The sequence below is a fragment of the Diorhabda sublineata genome, chromosome 10 (genome assembly GCF_026230105.1).
Source record: "Diorhabda sublineata isolate icDioSubl1.1 chromosome 10, icDioSubl1.1, whole genome shotgun sequence".
Lineage (NCBI taxonomy): Eukaryota > Metazoa > Arthropoda > Insecta > Coleoptera > Chrysomelidae > Diorhabda > Diorhabda sublineata.
Window position 1 is genome coordinate 14,229,289 of NC_079483.1, and position 19,083 is coordinate 14,248,371.

Sequence of the window (19,083 nt, forward strand, 5' to 3'; positions counted from 1 at the left end):
TTATACATGCAAATGTGCGCTCGATGTACCCTCCTATAGAATCTATGCGCTCGAACCACCGTGCGCTCGATGCGCGCATTCTTAAAATGCATTGAGTCGGCCTCTATTTATGTATGACCCTTTTCTGAGTATTTCTGATCTTGTTCTTCACGAAATGTATTTTCAGAAGATCGATATAACTCTTGTTTGGTCCACCAAATTGGTTCTACATATAGTCTTTCTGTTGACGCACGACAATAATGAGATTCAAATTTAACCAATGAATTTAAAAACGTCATGATTCTCTGGAATTTGTCTAATATACTACAATCAAGCTTCACCTCAAGAGTACTATTAAATATGTTATTAAAAACTCAATACTTCTGATACTTTTGACCCAAATGATAACTTGCAGAATAATTGCGTCTTCAATTTGTCTCTTAACTTCGTCCGCGTTTAATTGGATTTAGTTTGGCAAGACATACTCTCGTTTCATTGACCAAGCCATTTTCCAAAATAAATCAAATTTACTTACGTATGTACGTCTTTGTTCTTCAATCAGCTTGGGGTATACTAGAACGATTTGTTGTTGCAACAATTTACATGTACATCTACTATCTATCTATTTTTTTCTGATCTTCTTATAGTCCCAGTTCTCTTCGTTTCCTATTTTCTTCATAGGAATCATCTCTTCTCACGAACTGAATTTTTTCTTCTTTATGTTCCCATATTTTTTATCACCACAGATTTGTTGTGTCTCTATGACATCCAGATCCAACAAATTTCAGAAACTCCATCATTATTGTGGCTCTCTCCACTAATCTGACTTTCTTCGATTTTTATATCTTCAACGTCTTGAAGTCAGCATCGAAAGTCAAAACTGGGCAACTCCTCATTCAAAAATACATTCTCATATAGGTTGTAGCTACACAATTCAGGACAGGTCACTATAATCGAAATTCCAAGAAAACATGGAGATAAACACATTTTTAGTTTCACCGAATTGTAAATTTTGGGACCAAAATCAATTTGATCATAAAGTTTTCAGTACAAGTGAAAGTATTTCATATTTTATGAAACTTTTCACACCATATTTGGTGATTAAAGTAAAGTCTATTGACCCAAACAAAACATTAGCATTGCAAGCTCTTGTAATGAGAATAGATAATTTTCACTTTGTCGTAACCTTCACTAATTAACAAAAACAGATAAAGTAAATCAGCTTTATAATAAGAAATAATCTATTTAACTAAATCCACATACAGACGCACACAAATAACTTTTGAATCTTCCATATGGAGTTTTTGTTCTTTTTGTAAAACAAGTCGCAACTGAACTGTGATTTTAAATATTTAAATGAGGTGACCCATCAAAAAGTTGAAGTAGACAAGTATATGTTTAAGCAAAAAGAATATCCTTTTGTTTTTTCAATATATTTCGCTACTTTTAAGCAATACACAATTTACTTGGAAATAATTCTTTTTTACCAATGATATTCTATAAAAGAGTCTAGACCTTCATGATAAGGAAAAGGATCCAATATTATACCTCCCTCGAAAATAAATCCTCAATGTCTGTAAAACTCCGAGCCATCTCTTCTCTAAAATGGCAAGTTTTATCTATAAACAAGCAGATTACAGGATATCGTGTGTGTAGTAAAGTTAAGAGGTATAAAAATCAGAAGAGTTTGTTTTCCTTAAATTCCATTTTAGTTTTTCATGTTTCTGTCTAAGCTAGCTTTAGAACAAAAATGTTAAGTGTTCGGTAACTTGTCATAGTTTCTTATCTAAGTAATATTTACAATGTTTCGTGAAGTTAAGAAATATGTGCTGGTTTCCTAATTTGGTCCACGTACGAGTTACCTTATTTATATCAGTGCAACATAGGATTCTAATGTCAATTTTTCTGTAGAATGAGTTTAAAAAACCTGAAATATTGCAAATATAGTAACCGAAAATGCATCTTAACGATATATGTGGAATATATAATATAATAAAATCAACATGGAAAAGGCTTTTAACGTTAGAGTAAATCAAAGAATATACCCAGAAGAACTTGGCTTGATCAAAATACCACTATATTAGAAGGAACACAAGAACAGTCATCAAAAGTGAACGTTTTCAGTGAATTTGTATTCATAGAAAAAAGTGGTCACTGTTATGTGATTATGTGATACATTACTTTTATTTTAAATGCCTTAGTGCAACCAATATAAAAGCTTAACTAGATTCTACTCTGGCTGAGACTGCGCCTTCGTTATCAATAGTAAAATATTGGATAGCAGAGTTTAAACGAGGCCGTAGGACCTGCGAAGACCAACATCGCAGTGGTATTTCAAAATGTGGGATACATCGCATATTAAATGAAAATTTTGATTTGAGAAAGCTGTACGCAAGATGAGAGCCGCGTTTGTTTACCATGGAACAAAAATAGCCTCATGAAGATGTTTCCATCGAGTGTTTGACAATGTTTCATAGCAATAAAGCCGTTTTATAATCATGGATGAAACATGAGCCCATCATCCCACACCAGAAACAAAAGAACAATCAAAACAATGGACTGAAAAAAGGAGACCGGCTCCAAAGAATACAAAGACCGTTCCATCTACAGGCAAGGGTACAGCGTTGGTGTGAGCGAATATTATGCAACGTTTGAGAGAAGAAATCAAGCAAAACGGTTACTATTAGCTAAGAAGAAAGTGTAGTTTCATCAAGACAAAGCACCAGCTTACATATCTGTTATTGTAATGGCCAAAATTAATGAATTAATGTTTGAATTGCTACCTCATGCATCCTATTCGCCAGATTTAGCTCCCTTGTGTTATGTTCTATAACCAAACTTGAAAAAAATAGCTCGGTGGTCAAAGATTTTCCAACAATGAAGAGGTGATGTCGGCAGTTGAAGGTTATTTTGAGTAGTTTGAAAATCCCAATTATAAAAATGGTATCAAACATCGATGGGAGAAGTATATGGTATAGAGCTAAAAGGAGATTACATTGAAATATAAATATATTTTTCCAAAATTTTTGTGTTTTCTTTGTTGGTCCAAGTATTTGAGGGACCATCCTCGTATTATTTTCACTGTAGAGATTGATCAGAAACTTGAGAATCGAATTTAAAAACTGGAAGAATAATATGTAGCTTAAAAACTTGTGAAATTCGTAAGGTTAATTTTCAGTTTTCATCACACAAAGGTATCAAAAATAATACGAAGGGGAGAGAAAAGCGATTCTAACGATTTATGACAAAACTAAAATATTTTTTTGAGTCAAACATAGGTGATTTGATTGGAGGATGTAGGGGTTTCAATAGAGAGAATGCTGATGAAATTTTTCAGTTATTTGATTAAAACAATCCAAATCCTACTGAAATTTTTAATGTCGATTCGAGTGCCTTTTTATAGTAAATGTCAAAAAGTCTTCTCAAAAACGACAAACACCAGTTGGGAGGTACAACTAGCAGAGGAAGAGATATTGATACAACAATAGTTGTTTGCTTTAATTCTGCTGGGTAATCATACTCACTAGTAATTGTTCGTTATTTTTATATTTATTTCTGAATTATTTGTGATTGCAGGTATTTATCAATTTTGTTAAGATGGCATCTGTTCTAGATGGCCACATGAGGACATTTGTCTAAAGTTACATGAACAAACCTGACGTAGATTTCAGTCATTTGACGTGACAGTGTTTCAGACATTAGACGAATATTACAATAAAAGTGTTAATATTTCGATGCAGGAATACTATTAGTTACTAGCTATTACTTAGTTTCTTGTTTGGTCTTAATCTTTGAATTCCGTGGTTTTTCAATGTAGTTTTTTATCGCATTGATGATTTTTTACCCTATTTTGTAATTATCAACATGTCTGTCCTACGTAAACAGCGTAACTAAGGAACGTCATAGATTTTACCATTTTATATCGCAAGCTTTTGAAAAAAAAAAAACGTTTTTATTATTAATAATAGAGAAATCTGTTCTATAACCAAAACTAAGCAAAGTATTGAGAAAAGTGGTTTGGAAGTGATGTTGAAAAGGTATACTATTCAGCTGTGCCGAACAAATGGCACAAGTCAAGCTGTATAAAAGAGAACAACAAAAATCCAAATGTCAACTGAACCTATTTGTTATTGTCCCTTTTACCGTAGCCGTTTAGTCCCGCTTTATTAGTGAACAATTCACACTTGACTTAACAACAAAACTAATTTTATAGAGAGAAATATAATCTATTATTACATTAAGAGGACTGTAACCCTCCATATTTCATAAAGCATAACCGATACTTAGGATCTAAATTATACGATATATTTCGAAGAAGGGTGTTTCCGTTCTCTGCGATCCGCCCTAGTGCCACTTACAATCAGAAGTGTACATTGATATATCAACATTTTTATAATCGTGCGTATATTCACCGTTGAATGTGCGTGACGACTGCACTTCATAAGTGAGAGTTTGAGAATGACTCTACTAACTAGGTAATTTTTCATTTATAAGCATGAAGTACCAATGGATATTCATTGAATAATGGAAACGGAATAGGTACTTCATATACAATTATATACCGTTTTTTCTTGTAGAAATCGTCAGTGATGCGTTTACTGAGTTAAAACAATTAGTATTTCAACACATGTGTTAAAAAGTATATAAACTGCTTGAGTGTCTGACAATTAATACTACAGTCTACTTAATATGATTTTTAAACTTTTAACTTACCTGTTAGTAAAATCAAGACAAAGTGAAGAATGTTTTTCTTCACTATGGAAAATAAATTCTCATTCAACTACGTTATACATTACCCAGTAATAGTAATAACACTTAATTTTAACGTTTAAATTATCTTGCAGACACTAGTATGTATTTGAACACAAATCACAACAAACTTTCAATTTTTATATAACACTAATATAACCCCAAAAAAATCATATTGTCTACTTCTTCAGTTTTCTTAAATTTGGCCTATTGCCTTTCAGCACCCAGTCAAATTCATATTGTATTCGCTTATTCCTTTTATCATTCGAGACCATATATCACATAAGAAAAAGAAGCATTTCAATATTTGTTATTTTTTGATGATGATGAGTGTGCAATCTAACATTTTCATAAGTGGTCGTAGGAAAAATATTTCACTTAAGCTGTCTCCATATCATTATGAATTGAACCCTATGGAATTGATTTGGGCTCGAGTAAAAAATAAAGTACTCGTAGCAGCCGAAAATACTACTTTTAAACTAAAAGATGTGAAGGATGTTCTAATAAAGCCTTGGGAAATATGACAAACATTCACTAGCAAAATTGTGTTGTACATGTCATAAAAAAAGATAATGAAATGCTCAAGTTAGATAGGATTGTGTATGATCTTATATAACCGATAATCGTTTCTTTTTCTAGTGATGACAGTGAGGCAGGTTCTCAGTGAATAATTCTTTATAACTTTATATAAATTTATTTAGTTTTTGTTGTTAACAAATAATAGGCAATAAAAATTTAATAAAAAATTATCCAAATAGCTTAATGATGAAAGTATTTTTATAGGTTCCACATATGATTTCTGAGAAGCGAAATTAGGTTATCTATTGAAAAATAGGCCCTTTTTCATATCATTTGGAAATTTCCTGTTTTATATACATAGGTACCTAATCTTGCTATGGTATATTCCAAATAAGCAAAATACAAGATATTTGCAAAGGAACATTTTTTTATATTTCATATTCAACAAAGTTTTTATTAAACTGATCTTCATTTCTCATCCTCTTCTCTCTGAATAATGCAGTTTCCGACTATTGTGGTTTATTAATTCTGAATTATTTACATTTGATCAGAAACGACTCAGTTTCTTCTAATTCTCTTTAGATTCAATTTTACAATTGGTCGTATTTTTTTTTCGTTTTCATTATTATACATTCGCTCTTTCGTCGTGTATCTATTAGATTAATTATAACGGAAAGGTAACGAGTTGTTTTTTCTAATCACTAGATATCTTTGCTCTTATTTTTACTTTTTGTTGATATGCATTTACAATTAAATCGAATACGTGTAAAAATTAGGCAAATCATAATCTAGTCAAACAATATTTAATAAAAAAAGCTCTCACGTATCGGGTCAATGTCGCCTGTCAGTGTATTGGTATTACTAGTATTTAATTATTCTAGACGAAACTCATACACCAATTTAAACAAACAGTCAAGGCTTTGAGTTCTCTTTTTCATATATAAATTCCCAGTTCAATTTTGATAAGCATCATTTGATTCGGTGATAATCAAGCAACAAAGTGTTAAAAGAAAAATGAATGTAAGTATAAAACATATCTGTTCAAATTTATTATTTGCCCAATTAAAAATATATGGAAAAAGAAATTGGCAGTATTCTATTATTTCTCAAGTTAGAAATAATAAACAATTTTCATTAGTGTTAATATTCAGTATTGTGGCAGAATAATTATGAAAATATTCTTGAGATTAGTAGGGTCCAAGGGGAAAGGGAATCGACGAGTCGTAGGCAATAAGTTTAATACGAAGAAAATGTTATATGTTTGAACATTTATTATGGTTTATCGGACTTTGACATTGTTTGAAGATAAATACTTTATATGTATTACAAAATATATTTTGTATTTTTACAGATTTAAGTTAATCAGTTTAACAGTAATGAATAGTTAAACGTATTCAATCGAAATTAAAATCAAATCATCTATGAAACCCTACAGTATGTGTATAATCATATCATCATTAAAGCAATTCGAAAACTTTGAACATAAACCATTCAAATAAACAAAAACCTGTTCGGAAAGTGAAACATAAACAAATAAATTAATTAAACAAAAAAATATATAGTTAACGATGTTCTCCAATTTTATGAAACCTTATAAAAATATTTTGTAAATTTTTGAATGGCTGAACAGTTTTTGTAACAAGCTACTTTAAAAACTACTTTTCAGTACAAAGGGGGACGTTCAGGTATTTCGTAACGCATTTTTTAAAGATTTTTGACCCTCCCGTCTCGCAATGCAACGCGCTGTAACGTTTTTCTGTACCTTCTCCTCCTTCTTTTTACCAAAAAGTCCCAATTACGAGGATGGTCCTAAAAGTGCCTTGCCTGGTCTAGAGATGGCTGTAGTTGCTTGAAAAATGCTGTATTAGAAAGTACACAATCTATACATGTTTTGAAGTTGACACGTTGTTTAGTATTTGTGGGCAGCCATCAATAGTGATTATCTATAGTGAATTTTTAAACATGGAAAACATTAGTCATCGTTATATAATACAATAGACGACTGCAGAAATATAGAAGAAAATCCACAAAGCGTTACAAGATGATCGTCGACAGAAGGTGCGCCAGTTAGCAGACATAGTTGGCATTTCAAAAAATGCGGTATATTGCATATTAACTGAAAATTCGACATGAGAAAGATATGCGCATAATGGATGTCGTGTTTGCCCACAATGGAACAAAAACCGTCGTGAAGATGTTTCAATCAAGTGTTTGGCAATGTTTCCCAGAAATAAAGTCAAATTTTTGCGCCGTTTCTTAGCCATGGATGAAACGTGGATCTATTACTTCACACTTTAAACAATAGAACAATAAAAACAATGGACTGAAAAGGGAGAACCGCATCCAAAGAAGGTGAAGACCGTTTCATCAGCAGACAAGGTCGTGGTGTAGGTTTTTGGGAATTTGCATGGGATAATTTTCATTGACTATCTTGAAAAAGGAAAAACTATCAACGGTGAGTATTATGCGAACTTATTGCAACGTTTAAGAGAAGAAATCAAGCTACATTTAGCTAAAAAGAAAGTGTTGTTTCATCAAGACTATACACCAGCTCACAAATACGTTCATGAAATGGCCAAAATTGATAAATTGAAGTTTGAATTGCTGCCTCATGCACCCCATTCGCCAGATTTAGCCTCCTCGGATTATTTTCTGTTCCCAGACTTGAAAAATGGCTCGGTGGTAAAAGATTTTCCAACAATTAAGACGTGATGTCAGCAGTTAAGGGCTATTTTGAGGAGCTTGACGATTTTCATTATAAAAAGTATATTGAACTTGTTGAACATCGATGTGTATAGAGCTAAAAGGAGATTTTTTCCAAATTTTTTGCGTTCTCTAGTTGGGCCAGTTACTTCTGTTACATCCTCGAATGTTGTTCAAAGCACCTGAAAGTTGCTAAAATAAAATAAAATGTTAGTGTTACGTACCGCGTTATTCGAAGCCCTCCTTCCCCGTTTGTAATGCATCGAAACGTTTTATCAGACCTCCTCCCCTCAAATTTGAACGCCCCTTTAAGTAAATGTTTATCCCGATAGGCCTATGAAATCGCTTTACAATATGAGTCACTCTATATATTTGTGAGATTCAACTAGTAGGAACTTCCTAAGATAAGGAAGAGACCAGTAAAATCACTTTAACTGGTGTTACGTACAATATTTTATCTGTAGCCGCTTTGTGTTTAAACCCTTACCTATATAAGGGACAAATAAAACATATTTATCAGAATGACAAGGTGCCCAGGTACATTCTTTGATACCTAGTGTATACAATCAAGATTTGCTTCTACTTAGAATACTATTTTAGTCAAGCTTAACAGTTCTGCGGCGGTAGAAGCGGTGGAAGTATGGAGAGTAGTACATGGTTATTGGCGCGCAATTCTTTCAATCCATCGTGCTTGATATTGACACTGTATAATGTTTGTTTGCATTATACGAGCTTATTTATAAAATGCAGAATGAATCGGTGGTCCTCTAGTATCCTTTTACAAACCATTGACATTGCAGTTGTAGCACCATATATCATTTACATGGAACATAACTCACAATTTGCGTCGAATGACGTAGGAAGTTTTTGAAATAATTGAATCTACAACTGAGCGGTAGAACAAAGATGAAAAATTTTAATGATTTGCATTATCTGCAATGCAGAACGGTGCTTGTCGACGAACTAAGACTTTCGATTTCTTCTGGCTTCTGTATCTACAATATCAGTTAAACTAGAGGAGATTCTTGAGGGCCTGTCGCAGTTGTCAGAAGCTGCTACATATGTAAATAACTCAAACGAAAGCAAAGAAAACTTCGAAAAACTTGCGCTAACTGTTTCGATAGCTGTGATAATTCTGTATAAACAAAGAACTTGTAATTTCTATTTTTGTACGAAATTATAAATACTTTTTTCATTGTTACACAAAACACAAAGACATGCCCGGGTGCCTTACTCCATTGTGACTTAAAAATTTCTCTTGATTTCCACAAAACATTGACTGGGTCAAAGCATTCAACATTCAACATACTTTTCTTTCAAATTGAAAATTCTAAAGGTACTCAGGTACCTTATCACTCATATAATGGTTAAATAAATAAATCAAAATATCTTTGTTTTTCAGTCCATCGTAGCTGTTATTTTCGTAACGATCGCTTTAGTATCAGCAGAACCTCCACGGCCGTTTGCTAGACAGACATCGTTGGATTCTGCTCCATATGAACCAAGTGGCTGGAAACCAAATGGTCCTCTTCTTGAATACCCCAATAGAAATAACTTGCAAGGTGAATAATATAGAGAGGCTTATATATATTTTTTCAACCCTTATATTTCAACTATCAATTGAAATGAAGTAAGACAAAAAGACTGCTATAAGCTGGGTATTCCGGGGACTCCTCTTACTTGTATTTGTACAGGTGTGCCCGAAAGTACCCATGCCCAGACAGCATCTACGTCAGGTAGTAGTTAATACTGCCGTGCCTGCGCTGTATCCACTTAATCACTTGCATACTTGCCTGTCTCCTCAGTTTTGATATGGTGTACAATCAATGTCGTTTCTTGTTCGGCGATAAATGCACTTCCTTCCCTCAGCTAGTTGGTCAACTGGTTCGGCGGCCTCCTTCGAAATTGTACTACTGATGCTTTAGTATGGCAGTGTTTTACACCTGCTGCTTAAAATTAAGGCGAGCCCCAATTATCATACCCAGATAACTAGGTTCAATGTGATATTTGTTTGGATCATTGTGAATATGAGCTATCATATAAGCAAGAAATATAATTTAATGTTTACGACTTTTTATGTATGTATAAGAAAGATTTGTTAATAGTAAAGTTAATACAGTCGAACATTTTTAATTTATAAATTTCAAACTGAATCGTTTGAGCAGCGCAGTCTCTTCAATTATCTTATTATTTATGTAGGGCTATAATAACTATTTTACGTAGGATTCATTGGAAATATCTATAGCAATTAATTAAGAATTCTTATTTTGTTGATAATAATTGTTTATCGCAGCCTATGGTCCTCCACAAACTGTTTATGGACCTCCACAGAATGAATCAGATGCAGAATCCACTACTACTGAAAGCGGTACAGAACCAACTACTACCATTGAACCAGAAGTAAGTAAAAACTATCTAATCATAATTCAACGATTATTTGGTATAAAAATTTTAGCAGAAATAAAATTTCATAGCATTTTCCAGAACAAGAAACTAATCTTATAGATATATTTGAAGATGTTCTTTGTAAAATGCTTTTTATGCACTTATTAATATTACGAAATAGAAAATGATGATGATATGAGTTCAATATGAAAATCAAGCGGAAAAATAAAAAATTTCGAAAGCTAAATAGCCAAAAAGTGAGAAATTAATTCCCACGTTTGTGAAATAATTCACTTAAATATATGCACAGTTTCTGTGGTGAAATATTTGCATTTTTGATTTTAAAACTTTAAAACTAAAACTAGAAATTCAAATTTCATATCAATATTTGATATTTCTATTAAAAATTCTGTTCTATTTTACTACATATGGCTTAGCTGGAACCGTCGGTTGTCGATATCTTCAATTGAACAGGTGTGGAGATATATACACAATTCTAAGACAAAAGGTGACATTAGCTCTTAAAACTTGTTATCGGTTTCATTTTCATGCTTTTTAAAGTAGATACATTCATATTAGATTAATGATTTTCAACAAATATGATAAATTCAACGGACACAATTGAGTTTCTTTGATGTTCGACGCGAATTAATAAAAACAAATATTTACTCAGTATAATAATAGTAAGGAATCATCCATACTTTTCCAAACTGTAACAATTATCTTTGGCATACTTTTTATTACTAACATTTGACAATAATATGGTTCAAAGTTGCAAGCACGCTGTACCAACTGGCAGTAGAAATATTTTTGTACTTCCTAACATTGACAGTGTCATCAATGAAAAGAAGTCCAACTCCTTGTGAGGACATACGGATTACATATACCGATAACTTAATCTTTATTTGTAATATTCTTATCCCGACGAGGCAGGTTGATAACTCTACTCCATATATCGCTATCACAGATCCCAAACTTAGATTCACGACACCATAAAGCTGAATCCCTTGGGTTTTGAAACCAGTTTATCTAGAAATATTTTTGTATTTACTTAAAGTGGGATGATAAGTTTAATATTAAAAATGAGATGAATATTTCTTGTTGGATTTACCACTGGATTTGAAATAAATTTACAAATTGAATAGGTCAATTTCACAGCCAATTCACGATAAGAATTGTTTAATTAGCAACACTCTCGCTTCTTCCAGCAATCTACAGAGCACGGCCAGTTTTAACTTTTCTTTCAACATTAATAGTTTTTATGTTGTGAATACTCAAATTTTGAGTAATGTTACATCTAAAAATTAGTTTTTTGGTGCCTGATTGATAATATAGGATATCGATTTCATAGAGTGACTAAACTGCAAACAATATTTTATTTCCAATTGTTTCCAATCCAAAAAACAATCTTATTTCTTATGCAAAAAACCTTGTCTTTGCAATAATTTCTTTAACTGTCCAAAAATCGTATTCCACTAAGCTAGTTTTCAAAATTTGGTAACAGAAAGTAATCGAAGGGAGTTAGATGAGGTGATTACGGTAGATGAATAAATATTAACGGAGAACAAAACTCTTTTCTCCACCAAACGCGATAATTTTTCCTTTGGTTGGGTTTCAAAATGTGTCAAAAAATGAAGGCAATATTTGCCAAATATCATTTTTCCTTTTTCTGCACATTCCAAAAAAACTATGATATCATTAGAAAAAAGACTGCTTTTGCTTTATTCGGGCAAGTTTCTCAGAAAAAGTGCTTGTTTTAACAGAATTTTGATTTTTTGGGTATAATGGTAAAACCGATTTTTACAATTGATAGGTCAAAAAAAATCATTTGAATTAGGTTTGCAGATATCCAAACATACATTTGATTTTTCAAGTGAAGGAGCTTTTGATCAGCATGAAGCAATCGCGCGATAAACCTCACAGATGGATATAACTTTTCACAATATGTTGTATACTCGTTAGGTTGAAATTTTTATGTTAATAGATATCGTTATACTTTTATACGAGGATAGTTAAATATGCATTTATGCTAGAACACAGAAATGTATTATCCTGATTATTTTTTGTTATATGTTTATTAGAGAATTAAAAAACTCTTTCACTCATATTATATCATACAAAAATATGCTTTATGAAACAAAATATTTTTCATAGATTCATTCCCTTGACTATATATAAATTTAAATATCGGGATTAGATTCAAATTTGTTGGTATTTTCTTAATTAATTTTTTATGAATTCAATCCTTTTAATTTGGAATCGTTGCTAGGTTATTAGCTATATAATATACGTTATCTACCTCGAAATTTTATTTCTCTTCTTCCCCTATAATTTCGTCTAGCCCTTTCTCATTAATATGAGATTTTGATTGATTTTGGCTTCTTGGTTGTGTTATCCTTATCGTCGCTCTCTTGTCTCTGTTTAGATTCCATACTCAACTTCACGCAAATCATTAACGATCCCATTTACGCGACGTAAATGGGAAATTTAGTCAGTTTTAGAGCTGTAAAGCATAAACGAAGTATCTTAAGAAGGGCGATGTAATCAATATTGGTATAATTATCAAAACGAGCTCCGAGTTTAATTTAACTTAAATTTTACTATTGAAATTCGTATTTATTGGTTAGTAGCCGTGTATTTATCACTTTATCCGCTTTTGTTGTTCATTATTTCTAATATATTTTCTGACTATCTCCCTTAAGCGTCTCCTTATAATTCGATATTATATAATGAAAGTATAACTCTATAATTTCCAAATTTCCAGTTTTTGTTAACATGTCTTTATGATATAACTTTGTCATACCGGTTATTCACGTTGTCTGTCCCTTTTAAGGCTTTTCTGGGGTATCCAATCTAACACATTCTTAGAAATTTATCTAGCTTCTATTATATATAATCAAAGTCTTAGTATGTTGTCTATCATTATTTCTCTATATCCATAATTTTATCGGTCGCACTTCAGAATATCATTCCACTTTTGAAAGCATCGATAATTTTCAGTAACTTCAATGAATTTATTTCTGTCTTCTGCTATTACTTCTAACCAAATCAAATTATTTGCACATTTTGATGGCGATTCTTAGATTGAGACAATGCGAAGAGGAATAATTATTAACAAATATAGGATGAACCATACAAATAATAAATAAAAATCCACTATCTTACATTTTTATTCTAACTATTATGATATACCGCAGCAAACGTTTTAAACTAGTTCCTTCCATGTTGAGCTTCTTTGTAACTTATATACATACATGCGTGGACATTTAATTTAAATCAATTATCACAGAAAACAGTTTTAAATGGGATTTGAAGTTAGAAATAAAAAGTGTAGGTTTGTATTAGTCCAGTCATTTTATACATACATTTTTGTATGTTATATCTTATAACGAAGATGTAAGACATTGACATTGATATCGGGCCAGCTAAAAAATTGTTCCTAGTGAAATTATCTACAAAAAATGTCTGAAGTATTTTTCTGTAAAATCAACTGTTTTCGAGGTAGAGCGCTGAGAAAGCGACTAGAATGCACTCACATATGGCATTGTTTACCGTACACCAAACTGTTTTGCTTTTTAATATACTTATCTTAGTATACTTATCTTATAGAAGTTTATGAGCTTATCCAAATGACATTCACTGGCAGATTTTCCGTATTTCATTGTTGCAAGACCCGTCCCTTTATACCTGCTACTGCTTGTCGGACTGTGTTTAGTTCAGTAGAAAATTGTTGTTGATATTGAGTGATACGTGCAAACAAATACTTGATCAACCTACATCACTTTTATTGAAAAACCCAGGAAAAAACAATGTTGAAACAAAAAAATACTCGACTGATAGCCTCAACAAGTATCCACATTGCAAGAAAAATATTTTGTTTCTACATGCCAAGATTCGATGTGATACAACTTTTTAGAGGAGGAAAATTGAAAGTCATCAAGATGTAAAAGTACAAAATCATCTAAATTCGTTACAAAACAGGATCCATCAGTGGAAAATTAACGTCAATTCCAGTAAATCAGAGCAACAAGAAAATCTGTTCATCAGGAAATGTTCATCAATAATATTCCCAGTTCTCAAGTATGTACTTAGGTTTGCATTTAGATGAAAAACTCACATGGAAAACACATATGAAAAACAAGAGATAGCAGTTAGATTTGACACTAAAAAATATGCAGTGGCTACTCAACAAAAGGTCTCAATTGAGACTCGAAAATAAATTACTCATCTACAAAACTACATTCGTACCAATCTATTCGTGTGGAATGGAGCTATGGGGCTGCAGTCAATTACGAAAATACTTCAAATATTCCAATCCAAAACGTTGAGTGGAGCCCCCTGGTACGTTACTAATCAAACAATTCATAAAGATCTTAAAATCCCACTAATCAAAGATGTTATAAAGAACTTTTCCTGAAGATACAAAATTCGATTCAAAGACTACAACAATGAATTAAGAAATAATCTATTCAACTAGACACTAGAAAAGAGAATATGGCTAGAACATCTCCCACAATAAATACTCTCAGAGTACAGTAAATGGATGGTTCCTGACTCACTTTAGTGACTTTAGTGAAAGTGCTGTATATTATTAATAAAAAAAAATAAGATGTTTGGTAAAAGACCCAATTTAAACAATTTTGCAGAAATACTCCAACAAGAAAATTGTTCTCGGAATGTCATTATCAATGCTGTTACACATTTTCTATTAGCAATATACGGTGCTCCAAATTCAGAACAATCGATAATTACATATACTGTGGTTTTGCTAAACTAACAAGACAAAGTACAACTACGAAATTTCTTTATTATCACCTACTTCTTCAGAAGCTTGACATCATATTCATCGAATATATTATGAAATACAAACCTGGAAGGAAGAGGAATAGATCCAGAACAGTGATGTTGAGGGTTAAAAAATAATATACTACAGCCAATGACGATTTTAATACCACCAGTACAGACATTTGTTTATTATGATAAGGCGCTTTATCGATAACCACAACGCTCTTTGGTGGCAAATTCGGAATCAACTGTTTTGACACCCATTTCTTATAATTATCAAAATTCATCTCATTATGATAATCACCTGTATTGCAATTTGATTTCTATCTTATATAAGCATTAGCCACACATCCATTTTCTCCACCTGTATGTATTATGATTAAACGTTGCCCTTTACTGACAGGTTTTTTTAGACCATCCTCGGTATTATCACTCCAGCTTTTTTGCTGCGTGTGTGTAGCGTGAATATAAGTTTCTTGCCATGTAAATAATAGGTCGACCCTCTTCTCTGTAGGTCCTCATTTTGTTTAAGAATTCTATTCTCAGTAGTCGAATGGACTGGCGCTCCATTCATATTTTTCTGTTCGTTTTTACAATCCAAGTTTATGAATGTTTTTTCTCAAAGACTCTTCGCAACCCTAATAGTCCATATCGCCAATGATATTTCTATGAATCACCCTGAGCGTAGGAATTCTTTTTTCTGTGATATGGAAATTAACTATGCATCTACGTAAATAGCCACATTATCATCATCCATTGTGAGGTTTGAATGTTTCACTCTCTTTTTATTTGGAGTTGAAAACGTTTCCTGTTCACCTTCTTCTATTTTTTTCATCTCTGATTTAATTTTCCTTACGGCTCTTACGCATCTGCTACTCGTTCTTGAACTTTCGACGATAAAAAATAATTATTAGTACATTTTGACTTATTTCTACCATTACTTTTTACCTCCACAAGAGGAATCCTTATTCCATCTGCCGTTGCCTGCCTGCCTGCCTGCATAAATCTTAAAACGTTGTTGACAATTGTCTGCTTTGTCCATCCAGAACCTTGCTTTTCACACTACTGTTCAAAGGCATTTTCAAAGTAACGAACACAGAACGATCACAACAGTTCACTAAATAATTTCTGCATTGACTGTACTAACCAACACTCGTGAGGTGTATGATCTAAATTAACTGAACTCGAACTTTTATCTATATCCATCAGTCGTACCTTGATAAAAAATTACATTCAAGCCAACTGTATCTAAAACCTACGAGATTTGATAAAAAAATACTGTGAATTATTTATTTAAAAACGTAATAAAAAGGTAATTTTCAAATTTCGTATAGTGCGTATTGGATTTACATAAGAAGAAGCCTTTCATCGGTCAAAAACCCGGAAATATCAAACATCTAGGAATTAAAAGCTTTGTTATCATGAAGAAGAAAGCCGTGGGTTCTCGTATACACAGATATTCCTCCGTTTTTCACATAGTTTCATCCGTTATTGAGGTCTAGGGACGTTTCGATCTCTCCTTTTCCTCATATGAGCAATTTCCACGGTTTTGATATTTGTAAACAGTTTTCAAAGTTAGTACGGTATCACCATAAAGATATTTAACATTTCGTGACTATATTTCACACTTTTTTTTAAATAAAACCAAACTTGATGCTAATACTCGTATTCCATTCTAGATATACGATCTTACTAAAGCGAAATGACCAACTGAAATGGATTAACAATATTTGTTTTTAGTTGTTTCAACAAATGAAGATGCGTACTAGAAAAAATAGTAACACACAACAAAGATTCGTTTGAAAATATCCTAATTTTCACAATATTTCCTATTAGTTTATAAGCATCTAGCTATACGAGGTTAACTCAGACTAATTTTTATTATACGTACTCAGTAGATGGGTAGACCAATAGATTTTATTTGTTTTAGGCCGAAAATATCCAAGTTATACCATCACCCGGAAAATCACAATCTCAAAAATTAGAAAAATCTTCAGCTCAACAACCTAATCAATTCTTCTTCATTCTTCCTCAAACATCACAAAAGTTGGTTTTGGCTTCACCATTAAGAGTTGTACCCGCCCAAAATAGCAAAAATGCAGCTCCAGCCCGCTTAGAAGAGTTTCCAGAAGTTGTACAAGACCACGAAAATGTACCAGTTCAAGTGGAACAAGTTCAGCCTCTACCAATTCAAACAATACCCGTTCTTGCTGGATATGTATCGCAGTCTTCTCTTGTAACACCTTACAGCTCGTCCTTCGTTCAAATTTACCAGTAATTAAGTTCTATTTATTGTAATGTTTGAAAAATAAAATCTTTCACTTATCCTAAGTAGAGTTATTTATGTATTTAGAACAGATTCTTTTTCAAGATATATTGTAATGAAAAAACTTATTCTACCGGAACAAATTCCATTGGGATGTTATATTTTTATCAGCAATAAGGTATAAGTAAGCATGTACTTCCTTCAACAGAAATTTCTTCAGTCAACATGGATGCGTTATTCAATAATCTAACCTTCAGTCTATATTCATTAACTTGATTGGTAATTATGGTGATGAAATTATTTTTTGTGAATTCAAACGAAAATCGTAAAAGTCCTCGCACTTCTGATGATATATCCTGTATGCTTTATTCTAGTTATCTCATCCAATATTTTGATTATTAGATAAGAGGCTTCTTCTGTTTGATCATAGATGGTCCTTTTTTATCTTCTTCAACCGTTTCGTCAAATCTTTTGTTTGAATATTTGTTTTTCATGATTAAGTTTGCAATATATTCTTTCTATCTTTCTACCACTTTATTTTCGCTGTATGACCTTTTGTTATTGGATTATCTTGTATGATCTTCACTTCCATGCTTTCTCCGTCCTTTTACACTAAGCGATCCTTAAAGTGACTCAAAACAAATCTATTGTGCATTTTATTGATAGCACCTCAAAAGTCGTCAGTCCCATCAATAACTTTATCGATACTTTATACCACCATCGGTTATTACTTCATAATTTTCCAATCAAAATGTTCCGAAAACAGTACACAGTACCGAGTTTTATCAAGAGTGCACCTTTTTGGTGTAAAATTGAATGATTTTTAAGTTCACTTGAAATTTTGCTAAGAAATCTAATATTCAAAAAGTTATGCTCAATACTACTTGGTACGAACCGTGTACTAGCGCTTTCTATGGGAGTTAAACATAAAAACAAATTCATTGGATGTATCAGCTTCCAAAACATATTCATATAAAATTTCAATACAATGTTGCCAGTAGTTGTGGCAAAATCGTAAAAAATGTGTATAATTGTTCAACGTCCTTTATCTTGAAAACGGATGGTGTTACAACAATTTTTTACTAAGCAAACCCCAAATATTTTTCAGTTTTCTATCTATCCTAGAGACTGTATAACCTAATTTTCATAATATTTTTTTATGAAGACAAAAAATGTAAGTAAGAAACCAAGCTACAAGAGCCTCAAGAACAGCAGCATACCTAAATGACACAATCTGGCGAAATAAATACATTCGAACTGAAGCAAAAGCCCGCATTTACAAGACCGCCATCAGAGCTATATTATCCTATGCAGCAGAGACCCGACCTGAGACCTCTAAAACGAAACGGATATTGGAGACTACAGAAATGAAAATAGTTCGAAGAATAGCGGGAAGAACACTACTGGATAGAGAAAGGAGTGAAAACATAAGACAAACATGCGGGATAGATAATATCAATGACTGGGTACTGGATAGAAAGATAAAATGGAATGAGCACATTGACCGCATGACGGAAGAACGAATTGTGAAAATATCAAGGGACAAATCACCAGCAGGACAAAGAAGCCTTGGAAGACCTAGGAAAAGATGGAGTGACAACCTCCCAGGTGACTGAGCAGAGGCAATGACGTGAAGAAAAACAGGCAATGATGCCTATACACAGCAGGAAGAAGAAGAAAAAATGTGATAATTTTGT

At 32.4% G+C, this 19,083-nt stretch overlaps 2 protein-coding genes across 2 annotated transcripts in view; one reads left to right on the top strand and one right to left on the bottom strand.

Moving 5' to 3' along the window:
- The window catches only part of LOC130449313 (paired box protein Pax-6-like), a 112,609-nt gene that overhangs the window by 18,068 nt on the left and 75,458 nt on the right, over positions 1-19,083 (bottom strand). The window lies entirely within an intron of this gene.
- Positions 6,135-17,448, top strand: LOC130449314 (uncharacterized). The gene is made up of 4 exons (XM_056787052.1): positions 6,135-6,267; positions 9,353-9,512; positions 10,244-10,350; positions 17,051-17,448. The coding sequence occupies exons 1-4, from the start codon at positions 6,262-6,264 to the stop codon at positions 17,396-17,398; spliced, it is 621 nt and encodes a 206-aa protein (XP_056643030.1). The 5' UTR covers positions 6,135-6,261; the 3' UTR covers positions 17,399-17,448.

Excerpts from the sequence above, each read along its gene's own strand:
- LOC130449314 (XM_056787052.1), top strand. Across the intron at positions 9,513-10,243 it reads CAATAGAAATAACTTGCAAG|CCTATGGTCCTCCACAAACT; the intron begins GTGAATAATATA and ends TGTTTATCGCAG. Across the intron at positions 10,351-17,050 it reads CTACTACCATTGAACCAGAA|GCCGAAAATATCCAAGTTAT; the intron begins GTAAGTAAAAAC and ends TATTTGTTTTAG.